The sequence below is a fragment of the Schistocerca piceifrons genome, chromosome 1 (assembly GCF_021461385.2).
Source record: "Schistocerca piceifrons isolate TAMUIC-IGC-003096 chromosome 1, iqSchPice1.1, whole genome shotgun sequence".
Lineage (NCBI taxonomy): Eukaryota > Metazoa > Arthropoda > Insecta > Orthoptera > Acrididae > Schistocerca > Schistocerca piceifrons.
Window position 1 is genome coordinate 1,201,795,571 of NC_060138.1, and position 23,552 is coordinate 1,201,819,122.

Consider the following 23,552-nt stretch of genomic DNA (forward strand, 5'->3'; position numbering starts at 1 on the left):
TGTGCAACTGAACTTCTATTTTTGACATGAATTTGTATGAAGATTCGTTGTTAGTAACATGCTGTACCCAATTGTTGAAGCTGATTTCTTTGATTTTTAGGGTCTCCTTTGAGACCTTTGCCATTGAAATCTGCTTGTTGTTATGACACTGCTGTATAATTATGGTACCACTTTCACACCAGCATGGCACAGGTGTCTGTGAGTCACCATTTGACAACCTGACATGTCAGTTCCCTGTCACCCATCAGTCACCTACTCCAGCACCAATCATCTCTTCAGGATATCACATTGCTGTCACACTAGAACCACCAGAGAAACCCAAGCTAGAGTTTCTCTTGTATTAGTACAAGGGCTCTGTTGCCCTTCAGATAGTACCTGGGCCTTATCAACCTGTCAGACTATGTCTTTGGTGAGGCTGAGGTAAAATTTCTAGGGGTTACTTTATCAATGCACAAGGTCTCCTGCCATCTCAAGACAGAGTGGTCGCTATTTTTCAATTTCTACAGTCCACAACAGTACTTATTTATGCCATTTCTTGGGATTGACAGCTTGTTTTTGACAGTTACTACACATTTGTGTGTTGTTGCCAGTAACTTTAGTGGCTCCTGAAAGCTTGACATAAACCTAGAGAGACCCTCCTCTATTGTATTGGTGAAAGGAAAACATCCTTCACCAGATAAGAGCTGCTAGTGCAGCTGCATTATGCTCATCCTCAACCTGACACAGGTCTTGCAGTTATGGTCGCTTCAGCATCAACTGCCTTTGGGGCTGTGTTACAGTAACGTGCAAGACATGATTATCAACCTGTGGCTTTCTTCAGTAAAAAATTAAAATCGTCGGAAGCAAATCAGTCTATGCACAATCACCAACTCATTGGCCTATGCCTCACCCAAAATGTAAAGGCATATGCTTGAAGGTAGACACTTCACCCTTAGCAAAGACCATAAATAGCTTGTTTTTGCCTTCTGTCAGAACCATATGCATCAATATATCGACACTGTGCGGTGCACTTTTCTTTGTTGTATAGTGTAGCAAGGTTTAATATCTGCACCCACTGCACTGTGCTGAATCTCTTTCCTAGGTTTTGCATGGCTTGACAGTCAGCATTTGTCTCCTATACCATTCAACACTGCAAAGTGTGAATTAGTTTGTGGTGCCATTGCAGATAACTTGTATCTCAACTCCTATGAATGGCCTTTTATTTTGTACAACCAAAGTGAAAACACACACACACACACACACACACACACAGTGTAAATGTGCTGTAAAATCCAGGAAAAACACGGGAATGGTTTCACCTGGGAGAATTCTGTGAATTTTGTAGAATTGTGGAAATTTTTCTTTGTTTAAGTTATCAGTTAACTTTCTGTAATTTTGAGTCGAAACAAGGCCCCCAGAGTAGACAACATTCCATTAGAACTACTGACAGCCTTGGGAGAGCCAGTCCTGACGAAACTCTACCATCTGGTGAGCAAGATGTATGAGACAGGCGAAATACCCTCAGACTTAAAGAAGAATATAATAATCCCAATCCCAAAGAAAGCAGGTGTTGACAGATGTGAAAATTATCGAACTATCAATTTAATAAGTCACAGCTGCAAAATACTAACGCGAATTCTTTACAGACTAATGGAAAAACTGGTAGAAGCCGACCTTGGGGAAGATCTGTTTGTATTCCGTAGGAATGTTGGAACACGAGAGGCAATACTGACCTTATGACTTATCTTAGAAGAAAGATTAAGGAAAGGCAAACCTACGTTTCTAGCATTTGTAGACTTAGAGAAAGCTTTTGACAATGTTGATTGGAATACTCTCTTTCAAATTCTGAAGGTGGCAGGGGTAAAATACAGGGAGCGAAAGGCTATTTACAATTTGTACAGAAAGCAGATGGCAGTCATACGAGTTGAGGGATATGAAAGGGAAGCAGTGGTTGGGAAGGGAGTGAGACAGGGTTGTAGCCTCTCCCCGATGTTGTTCAGTCTGTATATTGAATGGGCGGTGAAGGGAACAAAGGGAAAGTTCAGAATAGGTATTAAAATCCATGGAGAAGAAATAAAAACTTTGAGGTTCGCCGATGATATTGTAATTCTGTCAGAGACAGCAAAGGACTTGGAAGAGCAGTTGAACGGAATGGACAGTGTCTTGAAAGGAGGATATAAGATGAACATCAACAAAAGCGAAACGAGGTTAATGGAATGTAGTCGAATTAAGTCGGGTGATGCTGAGGGAATTAGATTAGGAAATGAGACACTTAAAGTAGTAAAGGAGTTTTGCTATTTGGGGAGCAAAATAACTTATGATGGTCGAAGTAGAGAGGATATAAAATGTGGGCTGGCAATGGCAAGGAAAGCGTTTCTGAAGAAGAGAAATTTGTTAACATCCAGTATTGATTTAAGTGTCAGGAAGTCATTTCTGAAAGTATTTGTATGGAGTGTAGCCATGTATGGAAGTGAAACATAGACGATAAATAGTTTGGACAAGAAGAGAATAGAAGCTTTCGAATTGTGGTGCTACGGAAGAATGCTGAAGATCAGATGGGTAGATCACATCACTAATGAGGAGGTATTGAATAGAATTGGGGAGAAGAGGAGCTTGTGGCATAACTTGACTAGAAGAAGGGATCGGCTGGTAGGACATGTACTGAGGCACCAAGGGATCACAAATTTAGCATTGGAGGGCAGCGTGGAGGGTAAAAATCGTAGAGGGAGACCAAGAGATGAATACTTTAAGCAGATTCAGAAGGATGTAGGATGCAGTAGGTACTAGGAGATGAAGAAGCTTGCATGGGATAGAGTAGCATGGAGAGCTGCATCAAATCAGTCTCAGGACTGAAGACCACAACAACAACAAGAACTGATACTCTAACAAAGAATTTTACTTCAGTCCACTACTGCTGAATAACTCTGAAGCAATAAAACATAAGTGAGAGAATAACACCAAAATAAAACTTTAACCGCAAAGAAAATGCACAATTTACGACAACAAAGCACAACGCACACAGTTGACTGCCAACACAAAATGTGTCAAAGACAGTATCTTGCAGTACTATTCAGTATCTTGTAACAATGAACTGTAAAACATTTCTATAAGGTTGTGGGAAATTATTGCAAATGGGGATTTGAGAAGTAAATTTCCTTCTGCACAAGCTGAATTATTTTGTGTATGAGATTGTGCGATTAATTTCTTAATTCACAGAGCATTAGACTCTCATCCAAATCTAAAACTTTGAGGACCAGCCACTTAGAAAAATTTCGGGCCCAGAAGGACCAGCCATTTATACTATTATTTAAAATTTTGCTGGAACATTTGTGTTTGATATATCTTAAAGGGCAAAGGGTGGTAAAAAGACCAAGCTTCAAGGTTAGTTTTTCGTATTTTAATTTTTTCATAGATCGCAAGTTATGCAATAATGATGGGAAAAAGTATAATTATGCTTTAAAAGAAAAAAAAAAGTGCTTAGTGCGTTCTTGAGCAGTTTCACATGTAATTGGCTTTTCTATGGAAAAGTCAAAGTGCTCAAGGCAATATGTATTCAGCCAGATAATCTACAAAATGTTCAGTCCACTGAAGTGAAATTTATGCTCCCGCATATCGGAAATATTCAGCTGCTACAATTTCAGCTGTGCTCTTAAGGAGTCTCCCTAATCCCACCTCCTATTTGGAAAAAAGTTAGAAACCTGTTCCTAACAAGGGAACCTCCCCATCGCACCCCCCTCAGATTTAGTTATAAATTGACACAGTGAATAGGCCTTGAAAAACTGAACACAGATCAATCGAGAAAACAGGAAGAAGTTGTGTGGAACTACGAATAAATAAGCAAAATATACAAACTGAGTAGTCCATGCGCAACATAGGCTGTATCAAGGACATTGTAAGCTGAGGAGCGCCATGGTCCCGTAGTTAGAGTGAGCAGCTGCGGAACGAGAGGTCCTTGGTTCGAGTCTTCCCTCGAGTGAAAATTTTACTTTCTTTATTTTCACAAAGTTATGATCTGTCCGTTCCTTCATTGACGTCTCTGTTCACTGTACTAAGTTTAGTGTCTGTGTTTTGCGACCGCACCGCAAAACAGTGCAATTAGTAGACGAAAGTACGTGGCTCTCCAATAGGAACCGAAAACATTTGATCGCAAGGTCATAGGTCAACCGATTCCTCCACAGGAAAACACTTCTGATATATTCTATACGACACTGGTGACGGCATGTGCGTCACATGACAGGAATATGTTGTCGACCCACCTAACTTGCACACCTGGCGAATGGGTAAAAAGATTCTTCTACCTTGCCCGATTTAGGTTTTCTTGTGGATGTGATAATCACTCCCAAAAAGTGATGAAAACATAAGAGTTTGTCACATAAAATGCAACAAAGTAATGCAACAGTTTCACAGTCGCACAGTTTTCCCTGTGCTCTGTCAAGACATATGTTTTTTACGTTTTCAAATGTTTCAGTGTGTAGACCGTCAAATCCTGCATATGTCCAAGCAAATCTTAACATGTCCTGGAATTTTGGAGAGCGAAGTTGATTATGTGTGAGTGCCTGAACTTTGATAATTGTCTAAAAATAAAAAATTAAACTTTTCACTCGGGAGAAGACTTGAACCAAGGACCTCTCGTTCCGCAGCTGCTCACGCTAACCACGGGACCACGTCGCTCGTAAGCTCAGATTCTCCTTGATGTTGCCTACGTTGCGCATCGACTACTGAGTTCGTATATTTTGCTTATTTTTTTCATAGTTCCACACAACTTCTTCCTGTTTTCTCGATTGATATGTGTTCAGTTTTTCAAGGCCTATCCCTGTGCCAACTTATAACTAAATCTGAGGGGGGGTGCGATGGGGAGGTTCCCTTGTAAGGTCGATGCCTCGATGCAGGCATTGTCCAGTGCACGACCATCCAACACCAGCACCTGTACTTTCATGTGTACATGCCTAGACAAAATGAGTAAGGATAAAGCAATCCAAGCAGCTGCTTAAGAAAAGACCAGCAACAGTTCCATAGTAAGTGTCAAGAAGGCACACGACTAGCAGTGCCTCACAACGGCCCCTTTCCCTCTCATTCTTGAAGGGACAGGTTCAAGACATTCTGGTCAAAAGGTGTCCAAGCGCCATCAGACGTCGTTCTTTCGTGTCTGACTGATGAGGAGGACGTCATGGAGTTGGATGCCTTGGATCCAGGCAGTCCCTCCACTCCCCCTCGCTCTACAAGTGTCTCACCTCTGCATTGCAAAGATAGGGGTAAATTAAAACCACATCAATGAAATGGCTCCCATCCTACAGTGGAACTTGCAGGGGTTCGGGATGCATGTGGAGGAACTCTGTGTTTTATCTCAGGATAGACTACTGTGTCTCTGCAGGAGACTCATTCCCATCAGTTGTACACCCCTGAGCTATGAGGCTATGTACTCCACAAAAAGAACGATCTGAGTGGAGAGTAAGCTAGAGGAGGCTTTAGGTATGTTCGCCAGTACCAACTACCGCTACTTGCCTCTCTCAAAGACTTTACAAGCAGTTGCTTTATCAGTGCACGTGCGTCATCCGTTGACAGTATGTTCCCTTTACTTACTTGCCCCCCCCCCCCCCCCCCTCCCCCGCCACGATGCACTCGCCGTATTAGGTACTTGATGGAGCCAACTGGACATTTTATAGCCAGTTGGCCTAGTTTGAACATTGTGCAAATGTCAAGGCACGGGTGGATCATATTACCAAAATGATCCACCACGCCGCTGCAGCATCCATTCCACAGTCCACGGGGCAACAGAAGAGGCAACCTGTCCCTTGGTGGAGTACCGAATGTCGCTCTGCAATCAGGACCAAGTGTGCAGCTGTGCGTAGGTTCAAGTGTTGGCCTATTGAGTGGTGAGAGCAAAGTGTTGCCAAACTATTCAAGAGAGCAAGAAGAGGTCATGGCAACAGTTCCTGAACACCATTAATTGTTCCACCAAACGTTCTGTTGTGTGGAAGACAATCAGGAGAATTTCTGGGAAAGGAGACAGGTGCCCCACGGCTGCTATAATGGGGAATGGCACTCTCCAAACCAATCTGTGAGACATTGCCCAGACTATGGCGGCATATTTTGCCATAGTTACTGCAACAGCCAGTAAGGATCCAGCTTTCCAGTGACAGAGGGAAGTTGCTGAGAGGTGTAATTTGGACTTCCAGTCCACCTTGGCTGAAGATTAGAGCTGCCCATTTTCCATGTGGAAGCTGTATTCTGCTTTGTCTATGGCTCATGACACATCCCCTGGTCATGATAGGATCCATTACAGTATGCTGCAGTACCTCACAAGGTGAACAAAGACATCCTCCTCAAACTTTTTAATGCTATTTGGGCATCAGGTCACTTTCCCGACTCATGGTGCGAAGCAATTTTAATTCCTCTTTTAAAACCTAGGAAATACTGGACATGATCAAAAACTTGGAGCGGATGGTCGTCTGCCACCTCGTCTGGATCATAGAATCCAGGGAACTCCTTAGTCAGTTTCAGTGTGTGTTAAGGAGGTATCGATCCATCTTTCATAGCCTTGCCCACCCGAAGGTGATTATACAACAGGCTTTCCTATGCCGGCATCACCTTGTAGGTATATTTTTTGGGATTAGCGAGGACTAAGAGACTAGTTGGAGGCATCTTATCCTGGGGCAGCTTCACAAATGGGGTTTTCATGGTTGTCTTCCCATTTCTATTCAGTCCTTCCTCTCATCACGATATTTTAGATACTGAGTTGGTGACGGCCTGTCCGATCACTCGGAGAGCAGAACAGTGTCCCTCGAGGTAGTGTTTTAAGTGTGCAAAGTCCTGTCCAGTGTTCCTTGTTTGTGCATCACTTCTCTGTGTTTTGCTCTTCTTCAAGCCTTGCAATGACAACATGTCAGTTGCAGCTGACTCTTCGACGCTTGGGTGAATGGGCCCAAAAGAGTCGTTTTAAGTTTTCCACTGAGAAGTTTGTGTGTGTTCTTTTTAACCATTCTCGTTCCATTTTAAATTGTTCTGAGTTGAGGATGAGGGACACTGTCTTTACTTTTAAAGACACAGTGAGGTCTGGGTCTCATATTTGACTCTAAGCTTACATGGTTACCACATCTTAAGGACCTGAAAAAATGATCACTTAAAACTTTGTGTTTTAAAATGTCTTAGCCACAGTATATGGGGAGCAGACAGGACTTGCCTGCTCCAGTTTTACAGGGCACTTGTGCGATCTGAGCTTGATTTTAAGTGCACAGTGTATAGATCTGAGAGACCCTCTGTAAAGATGTTGGACGTGGTGCACCACGAAGGGATTCAGTTGACCACTGGGGCATTCAGAACAAGCCCCATACCGAGCCTCTGCACAGAGGCTGGTGAATGGCCAATACACATTACGCGACAGCTACTTACGGTGTGCCAGGCATATAAAACACTGTCCACACCTTACACATCCACTTAACATACAATTGCTCAGCCTCCACTGGAAAGGTGTTTCTGTAACCGTCAACAGGCAACGAGGCCCTGTGGGATTCGTGCACAGGATTGCCTTCTGTAGAAGGGTGTGGCCGGTCTTCAAGTTTTACATCACGGTGGGAGCAGATTTCCACCTTGGCTTCTCTGGAGACCCAGACTTATTTTAGACTTGACCAGTTTTAAGAATGAAATTTCCTGGCAAATTAAAACTGTGTGCCGGACTGAGACTCGAACTCGAGACCTTTGCCTTTCGCGGGCAAGTGCTGTACCGCTAGAGCACTTGCCCGTGAAAGGCAGAGGTCCCGAGTTCGAGTCTCGGCCCAGCACACAGTCTTAATCTGCGAGGAAGTTTCATATCAGCGCACACTCTGCTGCAGAGTGAAAATCTCATTCTGGAGTTTTAAGAATGATCATACATCGGATTTCACATTTCAGTCCTAGATTTTTATTATTTTAGATGTGCATCATGGTTTCACAATAGTGTACACTGATAGCTTGAAATAAGGGAATTCCCTTGGCAGCTCTGACCATGTCGGCAGCATTTGTCTCCCTGATGAGTATACCATTTTCTCAGCGGAGCTCCACGCGATCCTAAAGGCACTGGAGCAGATGCACCGTATTCGGATCAAACGGTTTCTCATTTGCTCCGAATCCCTTAATGCCTTACAATTGTAACGGAACCTGTACCTAGCTGAGGAGTTGGTCCAGCTAATTGTACTTTGGTCCAGCTGATTGTACTTGCCCCAGTGGCAGGGTAAGCACAGCACGTGTCATTCTGCTGGGTGCAAGGTCATGTAGGGATATGGGGAAATGAAACATTCTCTTTGGGCTGCCAAGGAGGCCTACACAGGGTGTATACAACGTGGGACATCTGGGAAAGACCCAGGAATTTTTTCGTCCGGGAGAAAACCGGGAAAAACCTGGGAATATTGTAGAATTTCAGGAATTTTTCATTGTTTTAGTTACCAGTTAAATTTTTGTAATTTTGACTGGTAAGAACCAATACTCTAACGAAGGATATTACTGTATCCCGCCTTTGCAGAATAATACTTCAGCAACAAAACGTGAACGAGAAAAAAGAAAAAGAAAATGAAAATGAAAATGAAACTTAAATCTCAAAGGAAATGCACCATATACAACAACAAAACACTGTGCTCTTACAAGCGTCTGCCAATCAGTATGTCAAAGGCTTTAGGAAGAATATTCAGTGCTTCCTAACAACAAATTGTCTCCGATGAGCATGACGTGACAGCTGTTTACACCGTCAGGTGGCTTGCGGAGTATGGATGTAGATGTAGATTCATTTGAGCAGTTGCAGGCGGGCTCTTTGCGCATGTGCAGTTGAGTCGCGTGTGAGAAGTACCTTCTCTCGCTTCTGGCTACAGATGTGTGGCTTGGTGCCACTATCTAAATTGCTCCGGTTCGGAAATATCATAGATCCGGGGCTGATGCACAGAGCAGTCTTGAGTTGTAGTGGGGAGGTGGGTAGTCTCCACGTGACCTGTGTTTTCGTTTAGTGGTTTTGCTGTTTCCTCTTCAGTTATTGCCCTCACATTAAATGAAAACAAAACGGATTTCTATGGCCGGGAGCTACCAAATGAATTAAAATACGTTCGCATAGTTATGGAAGGCTAAAATATGTTGTTCGTTTCAGGTTTTATTTCCACCTTTTTGACAGTCAAGCATTAATCGCCTTGCAGAACAATGAAGCTATTTTTGTCTGTTTGCTAAAGACATTTGGCTTTTATTAATCTTTTGCGCTGAGGCAGTCAATTTATTTGAAACGAAGTGTTTAATTTCACACTATTGGCTAGTTCCATCTTCTAGCTCATGTGGCATTATGCCATAATAAAGAACCAAACATGAGATAATACAGTATTGATACTCAAGTAAATTTACATCCGAATCTGGACATACGATTGTGCACTTTAAGCCGAATTATGCATTTTACTATGGTTCACAAAATTCCGATGTTCTTGAAGTATCCTTTGATGTCTTGCTTCTTTTATGACATAATGCAAAATCTTTTAATGTTTTAGACGTACGAACATGCGGGCTTCCTGCGTCATCATAGCTGCGCAGGCGCAGTGACGCCTGTTATCTATCTGGCCCTCTCGGGCAACTGCTGAAACAAACCAGTTTCTAACAGGTCACGGGAAAATATGCGAATGGTGGTTTGAAAAGTGTTACTGAAGAAAATTTCCTTTTACGCAAGATGAACGATGTGCGAGAATGTACGATGAATTTCTTAAATCACAGAGCGTTTGACTCTCATTTAAAAATCAACTCTTTGAGGACGACCATCTAGAAGAATTTCGAGCCCGGAAGATCAGACATTTACGTTGTTATTAAAAATTTTACTGGCACATTTGTGTGATGTATCTGAAAGTGTAACAAGTGCAAAAAGATCAGCATTATATGTGGAAGCTTAGCTTCTCTTGCAGCTTATTAATCTTAGAGACCAATATTATTTGTGAAAGCTTTGTTTTTCTTGCAGCATCACTATGTATATTAATTTCAACCATTAACTTTTCTTTTTTGTGTATTCGCGCTACTTAGGAGTGATCTTGCTATTGGTTGACTACATCACGTGTCCTATGCTGTCATCAGCTGGCGAGATCACGTGACATGAGCTATGATTGGCTTACAAAAGTGCGTCGCTATCTCAGTTTCGTTACTTCGGAAAGTAACATGCAGTGTTTGGTGGAATTCGAATTTATACCTCCGTAACACGAAAAAATGCAGCATACTTGTTGCTGCACATCAAAGATCTTTCCAAAACATGTTTTTCATCCCCATGGGTTTCGTTTTCTAAATTGCCGGCAAATTCTAAGTCTGTGTAGAAAACCATAAACATTCTAAGGATTGATACGTTTTACAGTGCCGAGGAAAAATGTACTGACACTTAACACGGAGAAAGTGTATGTCCAACTGGGAATTTTTTTTTCCTTGTCCATGTATACACCCTGCTACAGAGGACAGGATATGGCACAGTGTCCTATTCCCTTACTGGCTGTCATTTCTGCACTACACAGGAAGTGCATGCAGTTGTGGCATGAGGAATGGCTGGCCGTGACTGCCAATAAGCAACGGTTGGTGAACTCAACAACTCGGCCATGGCGTTCCTCCTGCCAGTTGCTCAGGCAGGATGAAGTGACCCTCACCCGTCTTAGAATTGGGCGCTGCTCTCTCTCTCACAGCTTTTTACAATGGCGAGAGGATTCCCCGTTTTGTGCACATCTGGCGTGCACATCCCTATTCGCCGTATTTTAACGGAGTGCATTTTATATCGTTTTGAAAGGGCAGATAAGAGTATTGGAGGGGATCTGCCCTCTATTGTTTTTAGCTGATGGTGAGATGAATGTGACTAAGGTTTTAAAGTTTTGTGATGTGTCTGGACTCTGGCCTAAACTTTTAGGCTGGAGGTTTTAGTGTGTTTGCAAGATGGCTTCTCCTTTTTTTATTCTTGTGGTCAGCCAGGCAAGTCCATCTGCTATATTGTTTTAGCTCCTTATGCTACTTTCTTCCTGTGTCGTTAGTGTTTTACTACTGATGCAATACTTCATTCCATGGTTCTGTGCAGGTACGCACATAGTTTTCCCAACTTTTGTTACCTGTGTTTTACGTGCTGTTTTATCTTGCCGTTTTGTGTGTTTTACTGACACTCGTCTCAATCTGTTTTCGTGCGGGCACTAAAGACATTGCTGTCGTGCACCCATACAAACATGTCCGTGTCTCTGCAGTCTTCTTGTGATCATGTAACGGATGATTGGGTTACTACTTCAAAAATTATGAGAAAACTGGTGGACTGTCTTCAAAATTACACAATTGCTTTGTCATTTCACTTTACCATACAAATCATTAAACACACGTACTTCATTCTCCAGCTTCACACTTCAAACTCATACAACAAACTGCTCAAGAAACAGATTTACTTCGTACAACATGCAGCAAAAAAATTACTATCATACGCTGCTGCTGTTGTTGTTGTTGTTGTTGTCGTGGTCTTCAGTCCTGAGGCTGGTTTGATGCAGCTCTCCATACTACTCTATACTGTGCAGATCCCTTCTTCTGGTCAAGTTGTGCCACAAACTCCTCTTCTCCCCAATTCTGTTCAATACCTCCTCATTAGTGGTGTGATCTACCATCTAATCTTCAGCATTCTTCTGTAGCACCACATTTCGAAAGCTTCTATTCTCTTCTTGTCCAAAGTATTTATTGGCCATGTTTCACATCCATACATGGCTACACTCCATACAAATACTTTCAGAAACGACTTCCTGACACTTAAATCTATACTCGATGTTAACAAATTTTAAAATCATGTATCGATCTATTCATGTAAAATAATCATTGGACCTAAATTTCATAAATGAAATACAAATAATTGTTCATTATTGTAATTACATTAAGTATTTATAAAGGTTGACATTTAAACTTATTTGCATAGCTATGTAGTTGTGGCTTTTTGGTTTTTATATTTTCAGCACTATATCCTTCATTTCGTGTGATCCAGGTTTGATAAGTAAATTTCTCACTGTAACCACTTTTTTTATAACTGCCCCCCCCCCCCCCCCCACACACACAACACACACAAAAGAAACATAAAATTCAAGAAAAAATTTGAAAGAAAATATTAAAACTGGTTATGCCAACAAGTTTTAGAGTGCAACAAATCAGTATTCGTCAGTTCTTCATAACATGATATACAGCATTTGGTTGCCTTAGTATCATTACTTCTTTCAAACGAGGTCAAGAGCAAAATTTTGCTTTACAAAGTTCTTTTCTCACAAATCTTCAAAACAGTTTCGAAGCCTGATTATATAACATATATGGAATAAACAGAAGGGTGGTACACATAAGTGATTTTATTGTATTAGCATGACAGTAGTACTTATATTTCATGAAAATGTAAATATAACAACATTCATGTATCTGTTATTAATAGGTGAAATATCGTTGATTGGTAACGCTCTGCAATCAAAAGTAGAAATCTTAATCCATACAGAGTTATTTGAAGTGTTTTTAAAGAAAATATAGCTAAATACTTTAGATCACAGGAAAAAATTGCTATACATGGTTAGGAACCTACTCCTTTCTATCAAAATGCCAATAATTTTTTTAAATATATTATGTATTACTTCCAGATTTCTTTCATACAAAAAATTAAACCTTCGGCATGTAAAAATATGCTACAACAAAAAATATTTCTTGCCCAGCTTTGCACAATTTTTTTATGTCCGAAATGGCAGATGTTGGAAGTGTAGCGCTGTGTGATAAAATCATCCACAGAAGTTGTGGTGACATGAGTAGGACACACACCAGATAGAAAAGAGTAAAAAAAAAAAAAAAATTGGAGAGCACTAAGGGAACAGAACCCAGATAGGAAAGAGTTACAGTAGAGTGCACCAGAAATGAAGAATGGATACACCCATTTAGGGAAGGCACCACTCGCCATGTGGTTTGCCCACCAAAGTCAGCAGACCCACTACCTATTCCATGTGTAAAATTATCAATTTCTTATCACTCATTTAGTCCTTTAGTCTCTGATTGTTACAAACCTTTTGCATTCATTAGCTTTCATGTCACATAATAGATTCTCTCTTCTAGTCTTTAAATTGTCACAAGGTGAGACAACTAGCTCACTCTTATATGCTTTCTTGAAAACTGAATTATTTACTTGTGTAAAAAAAAACATAAATTAAGCCAAAAATGTCAACAGTGAAATTTGCTTTAAAGTACTGATCATTAACATTATCATTGTTATATTTAAAATTCTTCTTTAACATCCACATGAAGTACACTGATTTAATGGGGTAATATTAAAGTTCAAAACATATACAGACAAATATTAAACATAAAATAATCTCTCATAGTAAAGAGAAGTAAATTATATACAGCACAAGAAACTGCAGTTATTTTGTGAGAAATGGTGCACTGCCTTCCGCACACATTCCCAAAAAAGTACATAAGAAGTGTTAAAGTTTCATTGGATGACAAATAATTTTAAACAGCAAAAGGAAAAGTTGTGTTAAGAACTAAATAAATGCTCAAAAATTGAGACTTGCACTTAAAGCTTCAGATTTTCAAATAATTACTTATTTGAAACATAACTGTAAATATTGACAAATAACACTATTGAAAAAAAATTGCTCTCATTAAGTAACATAATTATAATAAAATACAAATCATGTTTTGTGTAGTAAACATGGCAGCACTAAGTCTTTGAACAAGATCTTGAAAGTGGGTTTTCCATGACAGTTTACTATCTATCTGAACCCCTAGAAATTTGAACTGTACAGTTTCACTAATCAGATGCCCATTCTGTGAAATTAAAACGTCAGGTTTTGTTGAATTGTGTGTTAGAAACTATAAAAACTGCGTCTTACTGTGATTTAGCATTATTTTATTTTCTGTGAGCCATGAACTTAGGTCGTGAACAGCAAACATAAAAAATTTAGTTACAAATAAAGATCAGTTTGAAAGGAGCCTGAAAGACTTACTAGTGGCAAACTCCTTCTATTCTCTTCCATTGACAAATTTTTAATAGAAACAAATGATGTATATATTCATATTATTAGTATTGTTATTTCAGCTTAAAAAAAAATTGAAATGTTCCACATCCATGAGGATCTCCTCAGCACGGATCTATGGAATGAAAAACTAATCTAATCTAATCTGCACTATTTGAAACCGAGCCAATGTTGCACACAACTTCCTTTACTACCAAGGTATTGTAATCAGCAAACAGAAATATTTTAGAGTTATCCGTAATACTAGAGGGCATATCATTTATATAAATAAGGAACAGGAGTGGTCCCAACACTGATCCCTGAGGCACCCCCTATTTGACTGTACCCCATTCAGACCCCACATCACAGCCATTCTCAGCATTGTGACTAATGACCTTTTGCTGCCTGTTGCTAAGGGGAGAGGTGAACCAGTTGTGGGCTACTCCCCATATTCCGTAATGGTCAAACTTCTGGAGCAATATTTTGTGGACAACACAATCAAACACCTTAATTAAATCAAAAAATATGCCTAGCATTCGAAACCTTTTGTTTAACCCATCCAGTACCTGAGTACTTTAATGATTCAGGAAACTGACCATTCCTAAAGAAAAATTACAGTGGCAAAATACAGGGCTAACATGTGCAGCATAGTACTTTCATATTCTGTTAGGTACTCCATCATATCCATGAGAGTCCTTAGTCTTTAGTGATTTAATTATTGAATCAGTCTCCCCCTTGTCTGTATCACAGAGTAGTATTGCAGACATCAATCTCGGAAAGTTATTTGGCAAGAAAGTTACACGATTCCCTGTAGAAACTTAAGTTTTTTTTTAATTCACCAACAATGCTCAGAAAGTGATTGTTGAATACTGTACATATACCTGATTTATCAGTAACATAAATATTTTTACTATGAACTGACCTTATATCATCGACCTTGTCTGCTGACCAGACACTTCCTTCACAACTGACCATATGATTTTAATTTTATCCTGTGAATTAGCTATTCTATTTGCATACCACACACTCTTTGCCTCCCTAATAACATTTTTAAGCACCTTACAATACTGTTTGTAATCGGACACTGTAGTTTGTTTGTGACTACTTCTGACATTTTGATAAAATTCCCACTTTGTTCTAGATGATATGCTTATCCCGCTAGTCAGCCACCCGGGCTGCCTATTACTGCTAGTACCCCATTTAGAATGTTGTAATGGAAAGCAACTCTCAAAGAGAATGAGAAATGTATTAAGGAAAGCTTTATATTTATCATCTATGTTATCAGCACTATAAGCATCCTGCCACTCTTGGTCCTTGACAAGGTTTAAAAAGCCCTCCATTGCTTTTGGATTAACTTTCCTGCATAGTTTGTAATTGTATGTGACTTTGTTTGATTACAAAAGCCTTTTAGTGTTAAAATTTGTGAATCATGGTGTGAAAAGCCATTCACCCTTTTACTAACAGAATGCCCATCTAGTAATGAAGAATGAATAAAAATATTGTCCATGGCTGTGCTACTGTTCCCTTGCACCGTTAAGACAGTCTGCATCAGATCATATGAATTTAGGAGATCTACCAACATCCTTTTTCTTGCGCCATCATATGCAAAATTTATATTGAAGTCACCACATATAACTAATTTCTGGTACTTTCTACATAGTGAATCAAGAACCCTCTGCAGCTTGAGCAGAAATGAGAGAGAGAGAGAGAGAGAGAGAGAGAGAGAGAGAGAGGGAGAAGAAGTGTGGAGGAGAATGGAACAGTGGCTGTTGTTTGCAGGACAAATGATGAAAATATTGTATTGAGGACCAGGTTCCAAGACTCGTCTACCCCCCCCCCCCCCCCCCCCACTCTCCCACCGCTCACCGCTACTACCTGTGTTCCAGTCCCGTCACAGGTGTATCGTATGTGCTATGTGATACACCTGAAATCAGTTATATCTCGTGCAGTTCCACTGTAATTTTTGCACAGCCTTATAATGTCAGCATAGAAACGAATGTCCAACCAAATGAATGTCAGCTGACAAAACCTGGAGTTAACATCTCAGTAGTAGAACACACTCCTGAGCATAACATGCTTGACTTTGGCTACTTCGCAACCTGTGCCATCTGGATTTCACCCCCCCCCCCCCCTTTTCCCCTCCCACTGTCAGCATCTCTGAAGTACATATATTGTCTTTATAACATATATTGCATTCCTCTTGACCGCAGTCTCCGCTAGCCCCCATCCCATACCCATATTCACCTCTGTTCTCTGTTCTCATGTGCCCCCCCCCCCCCCCCCCCTCCCAAAATAGCATTTTGTGTGCTCTCTCTCTGTCTGTCTCTGTCTGTGTGTGTGTGTGTGTGTGTGTGTGTGTGTGTGTGTGTGTGTGTGGGTGTGGGTGTGGGGGGGGGGGGGGGGGGGGGGGGGGGGGGGGGGAGAGGATCAGTGGATGTAGATTTAAAAAATTATTATTGTGTTTCAGTCCCTCCAAAATACATGGAAGTTGTCAATAAATTGACATTGGCAGATGCAAAGAAGGCTGGTCCTTTCTTGGATGGCTGCAAGGTGAGTTTCAAAAATGTCAAAATATTCTTGTGCATTTATAGTAAGACACTGTGAAAATTAAGTTATTGAAATCGTATGAATAACATAAAATTCAGACATGAAATTTTTAGTTAGTTATGAAATATCATTTATCAGTTGAAAATATTAAATTGTCAGAATACCAGTAATGGTTTTATTTTGGCAGTCCAGTCTCGCCAGATTTGCTATCGTGTATCGATGTACTTAAATTTTGATATTTCTTTGTACACTATTTCCATTAAAGGTGGTGCTTGAAGTGCCGTTTTACGGTGGCAGCTGTAAACAAGCATTGTTTTGACATATTTTAAAATAATTATAATCATTCACTCTACATGTGTGCATTAGTGTAAAAGTACATGTTCACCAGCTAGATTTCCATTAGGAAACCACTGGAGCTTCCATGTGAAAGATCATGACTGCCTCCTCCAAACTGTAGTTTAGACTTATCGGAATTAATCAGGAATAGCTGCCAATATGTACGTCTACTTCAACTGTGTGCCACACTATAGTGTGGCAAAGGGTACTTAGTGTATCAATGTCATTTGTCCTCTAACCTGTTAATCGCAAATATTGCACAGGAAGGAAGACTGTTGGTAATCTCCGTACCACCCTAATTTTTTAAAATATTCAGGGTAGTTGTAATTAAACTTTCGCTACTATACGTGAGCAAGTGTCAGTGTAGACAGAAAACTATTTACTGTATGGGTACCCAACTTTATAGGAATTATATTCAGAGTGTGTGCTGCAGAATTTCCATTGTTGGTAGTATTAGTGTCGTGAATTGACATCGGGTACTGGTACTGGTACAGTGACTTAGGATTTAAACACAAGTGTCAATGTGCATTACAGTTGCAGTGAACATGAATCTCAAAAAGATGAGCAGAGCTTTACTCATAAAATTGTTTTATCAAAACAACAGCAATAGTGTTGCTACTGCTCTTCGCAATTATCAGTGCATTAAAGGAATACGGAGAGGTCCTCTTTCCACAAGGTAGTTCGAATTAACTGGTGATTTGGGAATTGCTTCTAGTAGAGGCTGATGGCCAATTGTGCCACAATTTGAAAGTTACTGTTGCCATAGCTGAGAATGTTTGATGTAATGTGTGATCTTCAGGCAGTGCAGAAGCATGTCATGACACCTGTTCAAAAAGTGCTGTGAACAGTTGTGGCGTGGTATCCATACAAACATCACATTTCACACCAACTCGGGTGGTAGTCACATTGAGCATGTTGCAAAACGTCTCTCTTGTAGGCTCTGCCACTATTTCTGTTTGCAGGTAAGAAGGCAGACCCATGATGCATTGTGCACAGAGAGGAACGGAATACATTTTGCGGCATCACCAGTGTTCTCTCCATCCTTATCCCATGCCATACTCTCCAGCCGTTGCCTAGCCTGATACCTGGCAGTGCTGATGCAAGCATCACATTGGGCTGTAGTTTCTGAGCCTGACTCATCTTTCGGATAAAATTAAATGGTTTGAGAACTGTTGCTGTCACCTCTTAAAATGTCAGTTTTCTTTATGCGGCCCATAACTAACACAAGTGACACAGTACCTTCACCATACCCAAACTAACATGAAAACCGACAAATAATGTTCTAAGTGCACTGAGATGTGAACACTGCAGTCAGACAGTACACTTCAAGCCACTGGCCTCTGCATGAAATACTGATTTCTAATCCTAGTGATTGACTGACTCCAGGAAAGCATCACTAAATGGAAGTGAGCTTGCTGTCTTTAGCCTGTCTTTTGTGCCGTTCTGTTCTAATTACTATTCTATTCTAAGTCCTTCAATCGTTCTGTGTGTGTAGTTGGTGTATTTCATTTATATAAGGTCTAGTTATCTAGTGGTACTGCTTCTACACTATAGCTGTTAAAAGTTTAACATTCCTGTGCATAGTGCACCCTGGTGTGGTTACAGCTAGTTATAGTCTGCAGATGTTATTTCTTGTTATCCCCTGATTTTAGAGCCGTTAGCCATCAATCTGTCAGTGTTGTGTCCCCATCTTGCGTCCACTGTATTTCTCGTTCATTATAAACCATTAGTGCTTTCATTCTGTTCTGTGGCAGGTACTTTCTGTGGGTCAGGTTCATCTCAGGTAATTGTCTGTCTGCTTTGTCTGTATAGTTTTGTTTCTATGTATTTGGCATGTGGAATATGTGACATAATGTCAGTTCTTTTCAGGTCTTGCCATTTGTTTGGATCTGTTTTGCCAAGCAGGGTATGTTCAATGAAAATACATTGGGTATGGGCTGTGTACTGTTCAAAAGTGCACCATGCCTCTACTGGGGTTTGTGTGGTGCATTTTCAACAGATCCCAGATGTTTGGTCAATAGGAATAAACTGTGGCCTTTAACACAAGTTGCCCATCCACATTGCCAACTTGCCATTGTTTTAGTTGATGTTTGTCCCTTGAATATTGCCCCATGTTTTCCATTTCTTTATCTAGTCTGCCAGTATGTTGCAGCTAGCTGACTGAGGTCTGTCGAATATATTCTGAGTACCATGCTTAGTACTTCCACAGAAGTGGTGCTGTTGATCCCAGCTTTCTTGAGGTGGGGCCGGTAAGTCCCACCAGTCATCTTGTAACTCTAAGCTCTGGGCATACGTCAACGACCACCGTGCAGTGCAATGGTAGAACATTGTGTGTGACAGAGAGTGGGGATCTTGTTGTAGCTGTCCAGATCGCAAGAATAGTCAAAATCTCTATTAAAGAAAAGAAAAGAAAAACCTTATCAGTCTAAAAGTGTGCTATGCACTGATGAGATGCATGGCTGTCGAGCGGGAACCATTAGTAGGCAGCCTCTGAGGAAACTGCTGCACCTGCACCTCGGCTGTATAAGGCTCATCCAGGTAAGTGGGGCTCTGTGTGGGTGGACCTTTATTTCCCTGTCTGCTTGTGGGACTGAGATGAAACCCTTGAACTGGTTGTTCATCTCCTAGAAAGTGTGTAAATGACTCCAGGGATCACCATTTCTGGAGTACGGACTGCAGTATCTCCCTTGAAGAAAGGAAGATACAGGAACTGAAAATAATGAAGCACATTCTGTATGGTGAGGCTGCAAAAATCTCTCTCTCCTGACTACCCATAGAAAGAAATTAACCTGAACAAAATGATTGCGAGTAATAATGGCTATGAGCCAGTTGTTGTCCACCAGCTCATAAGTAATAAAACAGCTAAGAAATGTTAGATGCTTGGCAATAATAAAAGAAAGGAAAAGGGAAAACAAAAAGTTTATTTCAGTAGGTTTTTTGGGTATTATGTCATACAGGATTAGCCACCTCTTATCTAAAAAAATATGACTGTCAGGTCACATTCTCTGCCAAAAAATCTGAAGCATTTCTAGTACACACACTTGGGCTAGAAGGAGAACCTTTAACAACTCATGTGTTTACAGACTGTTGGAATAATTATCAGGGACATTATGTAGGACAGATTGGAAGGGCATTCAAAGTAAAGTATAAAGAGTACTTGCTAGGCAGGTGAGATGATAATGTACATATTCCACCTACTCACAGCATTTTTTAAAGTCTGAACACACTCAAAGAAATCTAGAAAGGTTATAAGTTAGATTTATTGGAGAAATGTCAGATTTTTCAACATTACGCTAATAGAGGTGTTCCTTTTTTTCCAGCTGCAGCTTATTAATAAGAATTTTTTTTCTTGACGAATGACTGTACGTACTATGTTGAGAATGTCTGTTTCCGCAAACACACTTCCTTATGTCACTTATCCAGCACTTAATAGTTCAGTCTACGGTCCAGTTATCATACCACAAGAAAGAAATCTAGTATACACAATTATTTTAATACATTATATTTTAGTTTACATTGTCAGAGTTTTAGTTAGCATCCAGAAAAAAGTTTAGCTTCTCATTTCACCTACTTTGAGTAACAGTCTGTTTCTAGAGATTTACCCATTGTGCCAGTAATAGTTTTAATGACATTATAGGCTTTGGAGAATTTTTCTGTTTTAAGACAAGGGTTTTTTTTCAATAATTTATTGAGCAAAAATTTATTTTGTAAAATATTGTATGTACCAGAATGCAGTGTTGAAAACAGGCTTATATTGTTATATAATCATGCACTATACACCCCCCCCCCCCCCCACCCAATTATTAGACAGATCTGCTCAGCATGATTAATTGCACCTAATTGTGCACAATATTTGTCAATTGGAAGCCACTCAGGATGCTTATTTGCGAATTTCTTGTGCATTACACAAGACATGCTATCTATAAGGAAGTGACATTAACTGAAGAGCTAAATTGCCAATTGGTCCCTCTGTCAGGTGTTTGGGAGCTATGACCTGAGATGCAGTCAATCACCTAAGGTGGGTGCGCCCCCTTCAGAGTGGGTCCCCCAGTTGGAAGGAGTGCACCATTGGAGACGCTGGAAATCGTGGGGGATTTTCTTGTAATGAGCCAATCATCATCTTCACAGTCAGCATCTACTAAATGTAAACGAAATGAGGCTAACTATTCATAGACCCTTCCAGCTGCAGCATGGTTCCTCGTGGCTTCATGTACTGAGAAAACAGTCGGTCCTTTGTTGTGGTAAATCCATTTATTATTCAGAAAGGTGTTGATGCAATTGCTGGTCCTATGAAATACTGGTCTCGTTTACGAAATGGTACTTCGCCTTTGAAGACTACTTCTGATTCTCAAGCACAATAATTGCTAGCAGCTTTACTTCTCCACAACTCTCCTGTTCGTGTCGAGATCTGTTGAATGCTGAATTCTTCCTCTCGTGTTATTTACACTAGGCTGCTTGATGGTCTGACTGTTGCAGAAATCCAAACATACCTCTCTGATCGGGATGTCATTGCTGTACATCGGGTGATGAAAAAAGTAGATGCATCCTTAGTGCCCACATGCTCTTTTTTCTCACTTTTAATAGAGAGGTGCTTCTGTCAAAGATCAGAGCAGGCCATAAAATTATGACAGTACATTCCGAACCTGATTCACTGCTACCAGTGTCTTCGTTCCAACTGCACTGGAGAGTCCTGTCGACACCTGGCCAAATGTGTAACCTGTGCTAGGAATGCTTACGAGAGTCATTGCATGCCGCCTCCTCTCCACTATATCAACTACAGTGGTGACCGTGCTGCCTCTTCCCCAGATTGTCCCGTGTCTCTTGCTGAGCGAGCTGTCCAGGAGATCAGGCTGAAGGAAAAAGTGCTTTACCTGGTTGTTCGCAAGTTATTGGCTACTCAGAAACCGTGGGTTCCACCGTCTGGCACCTACAGTACTGTTCTTGCTGCAACTTGCTCCACGAAGGACATGGCCACACAGACATGCGACCTCAAATCTAGCACTGCGCTTTTGTAGCTGCCCAGCATCATGATAGCATCCCCGACTCCCCACCAGCTGTGCAACAAGCCACCAAACTTGTGCCACATCGGGCGAAGTCACCTGCTACAGCAGGCCAGAAAGGAGAAAAGTAATACTCCTGCAAAGACTTCCTATGTCCCTCCAGCCAACAAACATCTGAGTCTTCCTCTGCCAACCAGAACAGCTCCAAAAAGTCAAACAAAGGGAAACAGTCTTCTCCTTAGCCAACTTGGTGATCGTCTTCAACGCTGTTGCCACATGATACCCTCGCCCGGCCAACCTTCTCGTTGCCAGTGCGCACCGTCAACCGTTTTTCTACCCTGGACTCCTCAGACCGACAGGAGAATCCCGATGCCTCTGTAGACCTCGTGGAGCAGGATCATCCTGCCTCCATGTCCTGTAGCAGCGAGCTTTCGAAGCCTGGCACTGGGCAGCCACCAAGGTGACACCTCATCATGATTCTTCTTCAATGGAATGTTTGGGCCTTCGATCCAACGAAGTGGACTTATGGCATGTCTTAGAATTGCAGCGTCCGCTTGTACCTTGCCTCCAGGAAACAAAATTGCGTCCTAGCGACCGCTTTGAGCTCTCGGATTTCTTCCTGGTCCGCTTCAACCTTCCCTCAATGGACGACATTCCATTCATGGGGGGAGTCGTGCTGCTCATCAAGGATGATGATCATAGTCAACCTATCCCCCTGTCTATCCGGCCCTAAGCTGTTATAAACCACATTTTCCTTCCTTGCGTGACTTTTTCCCTGTGTACCGTTTATACCACTCCATCATTCAGTGTTACCTCCAGCTTATTGGGCAACTCCCTCACACCTTGCTGCTGCTCAGTGACTTTAATGTGCACCATCCCCTGTGGGGCACGCCTGTAACCTGATAGATGCCGTGTTTAAGACAGGAGTACTCATGTTCCTTTTAGACTCCAATCTCACCTATTTCTATTTGGACATCTCCTTATGCACTGCCCAGCTTGCCCATCACCTCGAGTGGTCCATTCTTTCTGACACACACTCGAGCGACCATTTCCTGTGTGCCATCCAATTGCTGACTCCTACTTTACCTGTGTGCACCCCCAAATGGCAGCTTTCTAAGGCCAACTGGAGGCTGTACTCCTCCATGGCGACCTTCAACAAATATTTCCCCAGTTGCGATGACCAGGTAAAATATCTTACAAAAATTACCCTTACCATCGCAGAATGTTACATTCCTTACACTACTTCTTTTCCGTGGAGTGTCCAGGTCCCTTGGTGGACTGAGGTGTGCTGCAACACTATTCACCCATGGAGACGTGCTCTCCACGTTTTTAACCATCATCCTTTGATGGCAAGCTGTATTCATTATAAACAGTTGCGAGCACAGTGTCATCTCATTCTTTAGGATAGCAAAAAAGCTTGCTGGGTTTCATTTAATAGTTCTTTTAACAGTCCCACTCCCTCTTCAATCATGTGGGCCGACTGCTGTCTGGGACCTAGGTCCACTCCCCAATTTCCGGCCTGACAGTAGCAGATGATGTCGTAGTGGACACTGTTGCTATCTTCAACACCTTGGGCCACCATTTTGCAGAGATTTTGAGCTGCTCCCACTATCACCTTGCCTTCCTCCATCAGAAACTAGCAGATGAGGCTTGGACATTACCCTTCTCTTCTCAGAATAGTGAGTGCTTCAATGCCACCTTTACTATGAGGGAGCTAGATCATGCT

At 41.3% G+C, this 23,552-nt stretch overlaps 1 protein-coding gene across 4 annotated transcripts in view; it reads left to right on the plus strand.

Moving 5' to 3' along the window:
- LOC124781688 (DNA topoisomerase 2-binding protein 1-A-like) overlaps positions 1-23,552 on the plus strand; it is a 274,059-nt gene that overhangs the window by 80,659 nt on the left and 169,848 nt on the right. For all 4 annotated transcript variants that reach the window (XM_047253880.1, XM_047253881.1, XM_047253882.1 and 1 more), the window contains one exon: positions 16,411-16,493. In XM_047253880.1, coding sequence (XP_047109836.1) covers positions 16,411-16,493 — 83 coding nt within the window. The remainder of the gene's footprint in view (positions 1-16,410; positions 16,494-23,552) is intronic.